Source organism: Eschrichtius robustus, chromosome 17 (genome assembly GCF_028021215.1).
Source record: "Eschrichtius robustus isolate mEscRob2 chromosome 17, mEscRob2.pri, whole genome shotgun sequence".
Classification (NCBI taxonomy): Eukaryota; Metazoa; Chordata; class Mammalia; order Artiodactyla; family Eschrichtiidae; genus Eschrichtius; species Eschrichtius robustus.
This window is the reverse complement of record NC_090840.1, coordinates 83,705,091-83,717,509: the sequence shown is the minus strand read 5'-3', so window position 1 is coordinate 83,717,509 and position 12,419 is coordinate 83,705,091. Positions and strand designations below refer to the sequence as shown.

The 12,419-nt window shown below is 57.2% G+C and overlaps 1 protein-coding gene across 6 annotated transcripts in view; it reads left to right on the top strand.

Annotated features, from left to right (window-relative positions):
• Nucleotides 1-12,419, top strand: part of AGO2 (argonaute RISC catalytic component 2) — a 96,877-nt gene that overhangs the window by 66,044 nt on the left and 18,414 nt on the right. For all 6 annotated transcript variants that reach the window (XM_068525987.1, XM_068525986.1, XM_068525984.1 and 3 more), the window contains exons 4-10: nt 4,372-4,553; nt 6,212-6,348; nt 6,827-6,961; nt 7,715-7,802; nt 9,068-9,215; nt 10,047-10,166; nt 10,330-10,452. In XM_068525987.1, the coding sequence (XP_068382088.1) occupies nt 4,372-4,553; nt 6,212-6,348; nt 6,827-6,961; nt 7,715-7,802; nt 9,068-9,215; nt 10,047-10,166; nt 10,330-10,452 (933 nt within the window). The remainder of the gene's footprint in view (nt 1-4,371; nt 4,554-6,211; nt 6,349-6,826; nt 6,962-7,714; nt 7,803-9,067; nt 9,216-10,046; nt 10,167-10,329; nt 10,453-12,419) is intronic.

The window sequence follows — 12,419 nt, the reverse complement described above, 5'->3', positions numbered from 1 at the left end:
TGGGGGCCAGGGAGCCGTCCTTGGGGCCCCCTCCTTGGCGAGCCCACAGGTGGAGGGTCTGCTCGGCCTCGTTTGCCCCTCAGGCAGTCCTGCTGCCTTCGGACTGAGGGTCCCTCCAGTGAACCTGCGGCATTTTTTTTTTTTTTTTTAAATAAAATTTATTTATTTATTTATTTTTGGCTGCGTTGGGTCTTCGTTGCTGCGCGCGGGCTTTCTCTAGTTGCGGCGAGCGGGGGCTACTCTTCGTTGTGGTGTGCGGGCTTCTCATTGCGGTGCCTTCTCTTGTTGTGGAGCACGGACTCTAGGCGTGCGGGCTTCAGTAGTTGTGACCTGCGGGCTCAGTAGTTGTGGCTCGCGGGCTCTAGAGCACAGGCTCAGTAGTTGCGGCGCACGGGCTTAGCTGCTCCGCGGCACGTAGGATCTTCCCGGACCAGGGCTCGAACCCGTGTCCCCTGCGCTGGCAGGCGGGTTCCTAGCCGCTGCGCCACCAGGGAGGCCCGGGCCTGCGGCATTTGTCCGCGTGCTCTGGCCCGTCGGCGGGTGGAGGCGCTCGGCAAGCGCGGCTTCCTCAGCAGCGCAGCCCCTCCCTGGACCTGTCGCTCTCCTGCCGCGGTCACTGAACTCCCGGCCGTCTCCCAGCGCTTTGTCCCGGGTCATCTGGGGACAGGCTGCTCGTTGACGGGATCTGTTGCCGTGCCGGTCACAGAAGACCTGCGCTCCGAGCGCCCTGTGCGCGTGGAGCCTGGCAGCCCCGAGGCCCTGCCCGCGCTGTCACGCCTTCCTCAGGGACGGATGGCAGCCACATCTGGACGAGCGAAGCCCGCTGGGCACCGTGGCTGCTGCTCCCTGGCGGCGCACGCCTCTCCCTGCTCGTGTCGGCGCTGCTTCGAGCTGCACGGCGGCGGCACCAAGCGGGACTCTTCCTGCCCCAGTTCCAGTCTGTCGCCCTGGTGACGTTCAGCCAGAAGGGACTGAGTGTGTGGCTGTGGTCTGCCTGGACACGTTGACTCTCACGTCTGCCTCACCGTTTTCCAAGCCTGGGGTGGCGTCCCTGCTAACGCTGTCCATATTCAAAAGTTGGCAGTGGTCGCCTTCCTGTGTCACAGCTTCTGGGCTGCCGGCGTCCTCGGTTGGCACAGGCATCTGTGCGGCATGTGGGCCGCCCACCTGTCCCGTATTACAGACGGGACCCAAAGGAGCCACAGAGGTTACAGACCTGGTAGCCCGTACACTGCCCTTGGATGCTGCATGGTTGGGACCAAGAGCTTCAGGACGCTCAGAGGTTGAAGTGTCTTGGTGTGCGGAGCGAGTCCAGTGGCCGGCAGCCCCGACGGGCATGAGGACTGCTCTTGGGCTCGTGTCGCAGCTGAAGCCCGGTGCCACCCTGCCCCTGGAGTGACATTTCTGTTGAAATCTCCATCATCCCTAAGATATTAGATGCCTGTACCAGTTGGCCTCTTGAGACGTGACTGACAGAGAATGTTGTAGAGCCTGGAGCTTATTCTGTTCCCTTTTTACGGGGGCCAAGAGGAGGCTGGTCTAGAATCTACTTAAAAATAGAGGACTTCCGTGGTGGTGCAGTGGTTAAGAATCCACCTGCCAATTCAGGGGACACGGGTTCGAGCCCTGGTCCGGGAAGATCCCACGTGCCGCAGAGCAGCTAAGCCCGTGCGCCACAACTGCAGAGCCTGTGCTCTAGAGCCCGCAAGCCACAACTACTGAGCCCGCGCGCCTAGAGCCCGTGCTCCGCAACAAGAGAAGCCACTGCAGTGAGAGGCCCGCGCACCGCAACGAAGAGTAGCCCCTGCTCACCGCAACTAGAGAAAGCCTGTGCACGGCAACGAAGACCCAACGCAGCCAAAAATAAATAAATTACAGAAATAAATAAATAAGTAAAGGAAGGGTGTTTTAAAAAAATAAATAAAATAAAAATGGAAGTACCTTTTGCTACAGGAAAATACGCCCCTCTGAATCCCACTCAGTTGGATTATAGAGGCATTTTTAAAGAATGACATTGACAAGCGTCTCATTAGCTCCTGTTCACAGAATTGTTCTTTAGATACGCCAGGCACTGCTGGGTGGAGACGTGTGCGGTAGGCGTGAAGTGCCCGCTGTGTGGGAGATGGAAACTAGCGTGCCGTTTCCACCCACCTGTTGGCCGTGTCCTCGGTGCACCATTTCTGAACAGGCGGAAGTGCTTACCCCCTCTGCTGACGTGCGAGCAGGTCTCTGCTGGTCCACACTCAAGCCCTCCCCCAGCGCCCTCCCCCATGGCCACCATCCTGATGACCTGGGTTAAATGGACCCTTTCTTGACTGGTTTTATCAGCTCTGTGTGCATCCTTAACATACGTTTTGCCCCGAGATGAATCATACTGCAGTGTCCCTCTGTGGCTTGCCACTTTTATTCAGTATTAGATGCTTGAAATCCATCCGTTGTGAAGAACGTGTTCCTTTTTCACTGCTCTGTTCTCCCTTCGATGGACCTCGGGCCGTTTCCATTTTGGGGCCGTCAGGCTTGGTGTGTGGGCCTGTGCTGGAGCACACCTCGGACACAGGTGTGCAGGGGGCTTCAGTGCAGTCTAGTTGCTGCCCCGGTGATGTCTGAATGGGGCGTAGCAAGTGCGTGAGGGGGGGAGCCCCTGAGAGTGGAGAGTGAGCAGAGGAGCCGAGCACAGGCTGCCGGGTGAGATGGGGGAAGGAGGGCGTGAACGAATGAGCGGGGCTGGTGCCAGGACCTCTCAGCCCCCCTCCCCCCACCCCAGTCATCACGTGGTGAGTGGAAGGGCCTTTGACAGCAGCCCCGCTGGCTCCCAGTCCCACGTCTGCCCTTTCACGGTTGTGTGGCCTCGGGCTGGACTGTCAGTCTGAGGGTCTGTGTTTTTTGTATAAAGCATGGTGAACAAGTCTCCCTTGCTGGGATTTTTGGGTGTTTAAGGATAAAGTATATAGTCTGTGCCCTACCAATAGATGTTCCATAAACATGGGGAAGTATTATCAGCAAATAACAGAATTGCTTCAGTCGTCAACTGAGTGGGGTCTGTGTGTGTGACGCTCAGGATGCATTAGTCAGTCACCGAATAATAATTTAATGTTTCAGTGGTGGAGTGAAGGGACTGGGTAAAGGTGGGTCTGGGCATCACGTGGAGCAGGGTGGGTGGGCGTGGTGAGGGGCGAAGGACCTACTGGGAGGCGGGGAGAGAAGTGGATTTGCTGTTCATCAAGTGTTGGCTCCAGAGGGCGTACCTTGGACCATTGTCCTGAACACCCGCCACTAGCTGCACGCGGCTATGTGCACTCAAATCTACTAGAAGTTAATGAAGCTAAAACTTCAGTTCCGCAGTCTCACCAGCCACATTTCAAGTGCTCAGTGGCCACAAGTGGCCAGTGGCTTCTGTCCTGGTCAGCTCAAGAAAAGACTGTTTCCATTATCACAGGAAGTTCTGTTGGAAAGGGCTGTTGTAAACATTGAGTGCTATTGTGTAAATATTCTGAGAATTTAAATTTCTTCCCAGGAAGTTCTGATTGGTCTTGTGGTAGTTGAAGCTACTTTCTCTGCCACCTTGAACCTGGCGATGCTGGTACCGCAGCGCTTTCCTGTTGCACAGATGGGCATAGACAGCCCTTGGAACAGCATCAGGGCTTGTTTGCCTGGGGAAGAGCCTGGCTTGTCCCCACTGCCCACATGCGTCATTCAGTGCCTGCGATCTGCCCACGTTTCATTGTGGACAAGTTTAATCAGACAGAAACGTCGAAGGCATTGGAGGATGCACAGCCATCTAGGCTGTTGTTAGCGTTTTGCTCTGTTTTACCTCATGTCTGTTCTGAGAAGGCTTTTGTTCATGATTTATTCACTGCAAAACTAGCTCCTGCACTCTTAAGGGACCCAGAAAACAGGAACCCCCAGAGCCACTGCAGTTTTCTCAGTCCCACTGGAGAAAGAGTAACTCCCCAGGACCCCCAGTGAGCTGCCCACGCCCCCTTCCTCTGTCCCAGGAGCAGCCTAGGCTCGTGCCTGCGCCCTGCTTTCCTCTTCCTGGGGCGCCCTCCTCAGAGAGGCCGACCCAGGCCCCAGCTCATCAGCTGCTGTGCGGCCTCAGGACGCCTTCTTGGCCCCTCGCCTCTCCCGGCTGCCACCGTGTGCAGGATCGGGCTCGGGAAGCACTAGACCTCCGTGGTGGGAAGGAGTCCCGTTGTGCTTCAGTCACTGGCTGCTGGAGGAGGGGCTGAGTGTGCCCCCTCCTGTGCTTGGATGAAGGACTGGCTGAACTTCCCTAGCCTGGGGGTTCTGGAAGCTGTCCCACCACCCTTGACCTCCCTGTAGCTTCTTAAGAGGGAAGCGTGAGTAACTGTGCTCTGGATCCCCTCCCAGGTGGAGCTGGAGGTCACGTTGCCAGGAGAAGGGAAGGACCGCATCTTCAAGGTGTCCATCAAGTGGGTGTCCTGCGTGAGCTTACAGGCATTACACGATGCACTTTCGGGGCGGCTGCCCAGTGTCCCCTTCGAGACGATCCAGGCCCTGGACGTGGTTATGAGGCATTTGCCGTCCATGAGGTGAGGACCGTCCACGAGGTGGGAACCGGGAAGCCTGAATCCTCTGTCTGAGGAGGCGCTGGTTCTCGGGCACAGGGTGGGGACGGCCGTAGGGGTTTCTGTGATGAAAGCAGTGGCGACGCCAGCTCGGGAAGAGCTGTACTGTAAAAAGAAATCGCTGGAGTTCTCTGCCAAGCACACAAAGGTTGCCTGCCTGTCTCGGGGTGCACCGCTCACTCCACCCAACGTGCGAGCTTGGTCCTGTTTCTCAGGACCTCCCAGGATCCTCCCGCCGCGATGCCTCGCCCTCGCACTCAGGAGTCATGTTCCAGGTTCTGTGCTTGCCTGGCTTCCGCCACGAGGAGGAGCCTTTCAGGACTGCGGGAAGCACGCACACCCACACACTTCGGCTTTATTCGGTGGGATTACTTTCCACTGACCACCACACTTGAACTTGTTGAGGCAGAGGGTAGGAGGACACTTTGATGGCTCGTGATTGACCAGATGGAGGCGCAGGGCCACACCGGCTCCCCACGTGACAGGCGTGTGCGAGCCTCACCCACCGCTCGGGTTTCCAGTGTGGGAGGCCTCTTCCTTCCCCGGGTGTCGTGCACAGTAGGGCCTCAGGAACTCTTTGAACGATTAAGTGAAAGGAGGAGAACCTAAAACTGAAACGAACCTCCGTACTGAACTCTCCCAATACCGACCAGAACTCTAAGGTCTGAGGGGAGGGTGTAAGTGTAAGAGGAGTCTCCTTGAAGGGCCGTGTTAGATTTAAAGGGGACCCTGGTGTTCTCGAAACACAGGGCAGGCTGTCACTCCTGGCAGGGTCCCCGGCCCCTGCATGTAGTCTGTCACTGCTTGGAACTGTTGATGTGAGGAAGGCAGGTGGGTGCAAGAAACCCCAGCTCTTAAGGATTGTTGCCAAAATGTCGAATCCATTCTTTAAAAGAGTGGCAGGAATTACTGTGATTTTTTTTTTTTTTTTCTGAATTCCTTTGCATTAATCACCATGTTACTTTTATAATCAGGAGGAAAGTCTTTCGTTTGGGGGAAATAGAGAAAGAGGCTGGGGGAAGCAAAGAGTGTGCGTGTCCTGGTTGGTGGCTCGGCCTGTAGGCGACAGGGTCTTCCCTCGGGGAGCCTCGGTGATGCCGCGGCCGCTGCCCTGGAGAGCGCGGTGGCCTCCGCCTCTGAGCACCGTCAGTCACCCCCCCCCGGGAGGGCGTAGGTGCTCCCTCACGTGGACCTCGCTGCCCCCCGAGACGGGGTCCGAGCTCTGCACCCCCCTCTCCCCCCCACAGAGGAGCCGGGTGGAAAGGGAACGGGGCCTGGGTGCTTGGTCTCCGCGAGGTCCTTGGCCCTCCGTGCCAGACGCCCCGAGGCCCGGGCGGGACCGGCCCGGCTGGCTGATTGTGGTCGCCCGCACCTGCACCCCTGCCCGCCCCATCCTAGAAGGAGGTGAAGTGCTGTGTGCAGACCCGAGGGCTGCGGGCGAGGCATCGCGGTGGGAGGATCGCGTGGGGAGCACGAGGTGCGACCAGACCCCTGTGTCCCCGGCTCGCGGGAGGAAGTTCTCCTGCGTGCCCCCTGCGCGTTGGCCGTGGACACAGGCGGGCGGCTTGAGCGTCTGCGGGACGTGTGCCCGCCGGCCTCCCTAGACAAGGCTCCCGTTCCAGGTACACCCCCGTGGGCCGCTCCTTCTTCACGGCGTCCGAGGGCTGCTCCAACCCGCTGGGCGGGGGCCGAGAGGTGTGGTTTGGCTTCCATCAGTCCGTCCGGCCTTCTCTTTGGAAGATGATGCTGAATATCGACGGTAAGCGGAGCCCCGGCCGCCGTCGGGGGGGTGAGGGGCTGCGAGGCCCCTCCGCACGCGCCCGGCCCGCCGCACTGCTCGTGCACGGAGGGTAGTGGCGCTCACGCTTGACCGTCAGAGCCTCCGCGGGGCCCCCTCCACAGACACAGCCTGTGGCTCAGGGGCCGAGGGGGGGTTCCCGGCTGCTCCTTTGTGTTGGACCCCGCGTGCGAACAGTAAGCTTCAGGGAGCCCGAGACCAGAAGGTGGTCAGAAAGTGCCAGAAAACCCAGGCTTGCGGTTATCACCGGCTGATGGGTTTTGTTTCTAAACCTCAGCGTTTTCCTCAGAGGGTGACTTTGGCCTCTGCCAACCCCTCCCGCTGCCCCTCGGAGTCCGTGAGCCGGGGGAGCCGGCGGAGCCAGGGCAGCCGTGGGAGTGGCCTCGCCAGGCAGGCCCGGTCACGGCTCGGCTTTTGTCTCTTCTTTTCCCGCCTGTAGTCTCGGCAACAGCATTTTATAAGGCACAGCCAGTAATCGAGTTTGTGTGTGAAGTTTTGGATTTTAAAAGTATTGAAGAACAACAAAAACCTCTGACAGATTCCCAAAGGGTCAAGTTTACCAAAGAAATCAAAGGTAACTAGCTGCCCGGCGCGGTGGATGAGGGACGCGACCTGGATGGCCCCGAGTTTCCCAAGTTCTTGTTCCTTCGTGTTTCCGAGGGGAGGGGGCAGGGGGCAGCGGGAGGAGCCAGCCCTCAGAGACACATCAGCGCAGGACAAGGACACCCGCTTCCCAGAGCGGGGCCGATTTCTAAATGATGACTTTCTGCGTGGGGTGGCCCGGCAGTGTCCGGGCGCGGCTATGAGGGCCAGGCAGCTGCAGCACTAGTGTAATCAGTTTCTCAGGACGTTCCGGAACGTTGATTCCTTGTCATTTAACCGAGCCTGGTTTCCACTCAAGAAAACACAGCCCAGGGTTCAGTGACCTGGCTGTGTCCTTCTGCCCGTCGTCGGAGAGCTGGCAGGCCCTGTAGGCTTGGCCCCTCTGCACCTGTCCTTCCTGGGGGTGTTCAAAGGCCGGCAGCAGTGCTCGTTGCTAAAAATAACCCCAAAGGAAGCACGGAGGGCCGAGGCGGCTGACGGCCCGCTCTCAGCCGAGCCCACGTCGCCCCTCGTCTTTGAGAACACACCCTGCCTCTGGCCCGGGCGTCCCTGGGGCAGGGGGCGTCCCTGGGGGTGAGATGGCCCAGCCCGAGGGTCACCCGGAAGGTCCTCGCCGTGGGTCTGTGGGTGAGGTTCCCCTGAAAGCCGATGGGCTGACAGTGGGGCGTGCGCTGCAGGCCCAGGCGAGTCTTGATGCTGAAGCCCAGCTGCTGTGTGTCCTCAGGTCTAAAGGTGGAGATAACGCACTGTGGGCAGATGAAGAGGAAGTACCGCGTCTGCAACGTGACCCGGCGGCCCGCCAGCCACCAAACGTAAACGGCCTTCCTGTCAAACGCTTATCAGCTCTGACCTTCACTGTCACTCAGATGTCCAAACTCTGCAGCAATCACTTCTGCGAAGGATTTTCATGCTAGTTGTAAAATTCCGAAAGCACACTTCACCTCGTGAAATAAAATAATGAAATTCCCCCTGTATGGGCGAGAGGGGGCGGGGCTCGCCGTCAGTTTTCCTTCTTGAATATGACAGGCGAGGGAAGGTCTTTTTGGTTCATTTTCCAGTTCTCCGTGCTGAGTGGCGTCCAGGGAGGGAGTGGGGATCAGTTAGTGCTGCCTGGATCCACGAGCGTGGCCCGGCCCAGGCCGACGCTGCGACCTCTGCCTTGAGCTCCCGTCACTTCACAGACAGTTTGGGGTCCAGGTCCGCGTAGTAAGTGTGCTGGCTGCACGGATGCAGTGCTGTCTTAGGTTGTGTGGCCCCCTCACCCCACCTTGAGGCCCCTGGGTCCAGTGAGGACTCGTTAGTTTATTTCGCGGTCGCTCTGTGGGAGGTGCCTGGTGTGTCTCTGGGTACTGGTTATACCAAGACGCCCAGGGTCCTGTGCAGCAGGAGGGGCAAGGTGAGCCTGTGTTCTTGTCCCCATGACCTCCTCCCACCGAGCAGAGCAAAGGAGTCGGCAGAGGTCCCCTACCCCTGTGCCCAGCGCCCTCGGCCCCATCCTGCATGGGGGCTGCCCCCCGTGAATGCAGGATGCCACTGTGCTCTCCCGCCCCTGCACGTGGGCCTCTCCTGCCTCAGCCCACCACATGTGGCTGCGGAGGCCTGAGCAGACCCGGCTTGTCCCTTTCACTGTCCTGTTCTGGAAGGTTTCAGGTTTTCTGGGGCGGACACTTGGAGCACTCAGCCAGTAAACGACTTTCAGAGTCAGTGCGAGGTCGGCTGGAAGGTGCACAGGCTTTTCTTTCTGGGTTTGTCTTCATTTGTCCTGAGTCCTTTCCATGTACTCTAGATGTATGTGTCATTTGTGATTATTGCATATTGTAGGCGTGCGGGTGTTTTTTACTTCCCGACTCCAGAGATAAAACGAAAGTTTAGGGACTTGGGAATGTTCAGATAAGCCAGAGGGCATGATTTGGTTTTGACCCCCAGGGAGATGCTTTGAATCACCCTCCACCTTCTTCAGCCCTAAGAAAGCAGACCCACAAAAGCACCCCTGTGTGAGCGGGCACGTTGGCTCTCGGTCACCCGTCCCCTGGGGGCCTGGGACGCTCCGGGCCTGAGCCGCCTCTTTCTTGCCCAGGTTCCCGCTGCAGCAGGAGAGCGGGCAGACGGTCGAGTGCACGGTGGCCCAGTACTTTAAGGACAGGCACAAGCTGGTCCTGCGCTACCCTCACCTCCCGTGTTTACAAGTCGGACAGGAGCAGAAACACACCTACCTTCCCCTAGAGGCAAGTCCCCCTCCCTCCATCTCTGTGGGCTGGGAGGAGGACTTCCGGGGCAGGGGCCCCGCTGGCACCCCGGGCCCAAACCGTGTTATTCCTGCCACTGTGGGACCTGGGACAGGTTAACAGATGTGGTCCAGCCTCAGTTTCTGCATTAATAAGATGGGTTTGGTAACTTACAGGATTCGTGTGAAGGTCGAGACCATATGTGTGTGCCCAGCAGGCCCCTGGCACCCAGGAAAATGTGCTCAGGAAGTCTAAAATTCACTTCTGGTTTGAAAAATCCTTGCCTGGGAAGAGATCAAATGCTGAAACAAGGACACAAGTTTTTAAGTCTTTTCTGTTAGTGTTTTAAATTCTCGGTATTTGTCCAGTTACTGAAACACCCGGCCCTTGGTTTGGCTTCTCCTGTGCTGTGTGCAGAAGGCAGACTTCCTTCCCATCACCGGCAGCTCTGCGTTACACCCCCGTGTCTGAGGACGGGGGTCGGGGGGTCCGCACAGCCCATGGTGAGGACACAGGCCAACCCCGCCCCACTGCTGGGTGGCCTCAGAGGCTGTGCTGCTTTCAGCGGCGCGGCTCCCGGCTCGCGTTTCTGTCGTGCTGGGTTTCCTCGGGTGGTTTCTGCCTCGGACCAGAGGGCCTCCTCCCGCGTTGCGGTTCCTGGTGGATCTCAGGAACAGCCTCCACGCTGGCGTCTGCGTGGCGCTTCACGGTTCTCTCGTGACGAATAGACGTGTCACGGGCAGAGCTGGGCGCCAGCTCCCGCGCTTGGCCTCAGACCCGCGCCCGCTCCCCAGCCCGGTGCTGACACCCGGTTCTTGCGTTTCTTCGTAGGTCTGTAACATAGTGGCGGGACAGAGATGTATAAAAAAGCTGACCGACAATCAGACCTCAACCATGATCAGAGCGACTGCCAGGTCAGCCCCCGATCGGCAGGAAGAGATTAGCAAATTGGTGAGCGTCACATCCTCAGGCCAGTCCTCGGGTGGGGACACCCTGGGGACGCCAGTTCAGGGTGCCCAGGGCCAGGCCCCATGATGCTTTGGACAGACTCGGCTTCTGGAAGGAAGCAGAGTCCACCCCTGACTCTGTGCCTTTTCTCTCTTCCCTTTTCAAGATGAGAAGTGCCAGTTTTAACACAGATCCGTATGTTCGTGAGTTTGGAATCATGGTCAAAGACGAGATGACCGATGTGACCGGGCGGGTCCTCCAGCCGCCCTCCATCCTCTACGGGGGCCGGGTAGGTAGATGGCTGGGTGGGGCGTTTTGTGGGTGTTGGGAGTATGTGTCTGAACGTCGATGGTGGGGTGCAGCACCTGACCCCCACACACACACCCTCAGAGGTGTAGACCATGGTCAAGGTGAAGAATTCTTCCTGCCCCAGTGTGAACCTGTAACAGCTATGGGCCTTCATGAAGGACTGGTTTCCTTAACCCTTTTAAAGTTTTCTGAATCACCCCTTTTCTTTTCAAAAGGTAAACTTTATTATCTCATCAAAATTTTAAAAGCATCATTCTTTGTATGGTAGATACTCTGCCAGTGACGAGTTATTCTCCAGAAGTTCATGCCGCTTTTCTGCTTTCTAACTTTTGTTTTGGAGGTATGTGGGAGCAAGTACATCAGTTTAGTCACGGGCACAGTTCTGTTTGTTTGTTTTTGCCCATTTGACCTCTGGTTCTGGTCAGTACGGTCCTGACCCTTGAGCCCCTTAGAGCTCACGAGAAGTTCTTCCCTCCTTTCCTCCTGGCACCGCCCCCTTAGCCGCAGCGCAGGTGGTGGGGCTCAGCTTCCAAGGTCACAGCTTTGGGAATCCCCTGGCCGTCCAGTGGTTAGGACTCGGCGCTTTTGCTGCCAGGGCCCGGGTTCAATCCCTGGTCAGGGAACTAAGGTCCTACAAGCCGCGGGCCACAGCCAAAAAAAAGAGTGAGAGAGAGAGAGAAAACAAAGGTCATGGCTTTTGTGGGTCAGTGAGCACCTGTGGGAGCCTGCGTTCTGCATGACTTGACACCTTTTTACCTGATGGAGTGGGACTCCAGTCCTCAGTGCCTGTGGCAAGCTTTAGTTTTGTTTTTTTGTTTGTTTGTTTTTTTGGCTGCGTTTTTTTGGCTCTTTGTTGCTGCGCACGGGCTTTCTCTAGTTGCGGCGAGAGGAGGCTACTCTTCCACTGCGGTGCGCGGGCTTCTCATTGCAGTGGCTTCTCTTGTTGCAGAGCGCGGGCTCTAGGCGCGCGGGCTTCAGTAGTTGCAGCATGCGGGCTCAGTAGTTGCGGCATGCAGGCCCTAGAGCACGCGGGCTTCAGCAGTTGTGGCTCGCGGGCTCTAGAACGCAGGCTCAGTAGTCGTGGCGCACAGGCTTAGCTGCTCCATGGCATGTGCGATCTTCCCGGACCAGGGCTTGAACCCGTGTCCCCTGCACTGGCAGGCGGATTCTTAACCACAGCACCACCAGGGGAGTCCCTTCGGTTTTGTTTGCAGGACTTTTTCCTTTCTTATTTTAAAATATAAGTTCTATTTTTTTAAGTGTTTCAAAGTTCAAAAGATACAAAGCATTATAGGGAAAAAAATCTCTTTCTCCCCAGATCCTGGTTACTTTCCCAGGAGGCAATTCTCCTTGTAAAATCGCTCCAGGGATTATTCACATATTTTTTTCACCCCTTCTTGTGCAAATAGCTGCATATTAAATACACGTTTGTGCCTTGCCTTTTTTTACTTAATATTTTCTCTTGGATCCCATGGAGATCTTGGAATGTGTGTGACCTCTGGCTTGTTGTTTTTGACTGTTGCATGGTATTCCTTTGTGGGGGGAGCCCCACCCTAGCCAGTGGGCATGGGGGCTGCTCCCCGTTCTCTGCAGGATGCCTTCTGAGCAAGGCCTCCTGGCTCCTTCTCAGCCCACTTGTGCACCTGGGAGCTCAGACACTGCAGACACAGCACCTTCTTAACCCTCCCTGTGGCCCTAGGAGGGAGAGGGGGATTCCCCTTCACAAGTCAGTGAGGAGATGCCCGAAGTAGTGAGACTTACCTAGTGAAGCCAGCATTGCATATCCAGCGTCTTTCCACCTTTTAGTAAAGACAGGAGTCATCTGGAAAACAGAGCAGCTCTTGTAATCTAACCTTGCAAGAATGTTAGAATTGTAAGGATCCAAACTTTTTAATGCTTCTAAATGAATGAATTTTTCCAGATGTCTTAAACATTGTAATGGGAGCA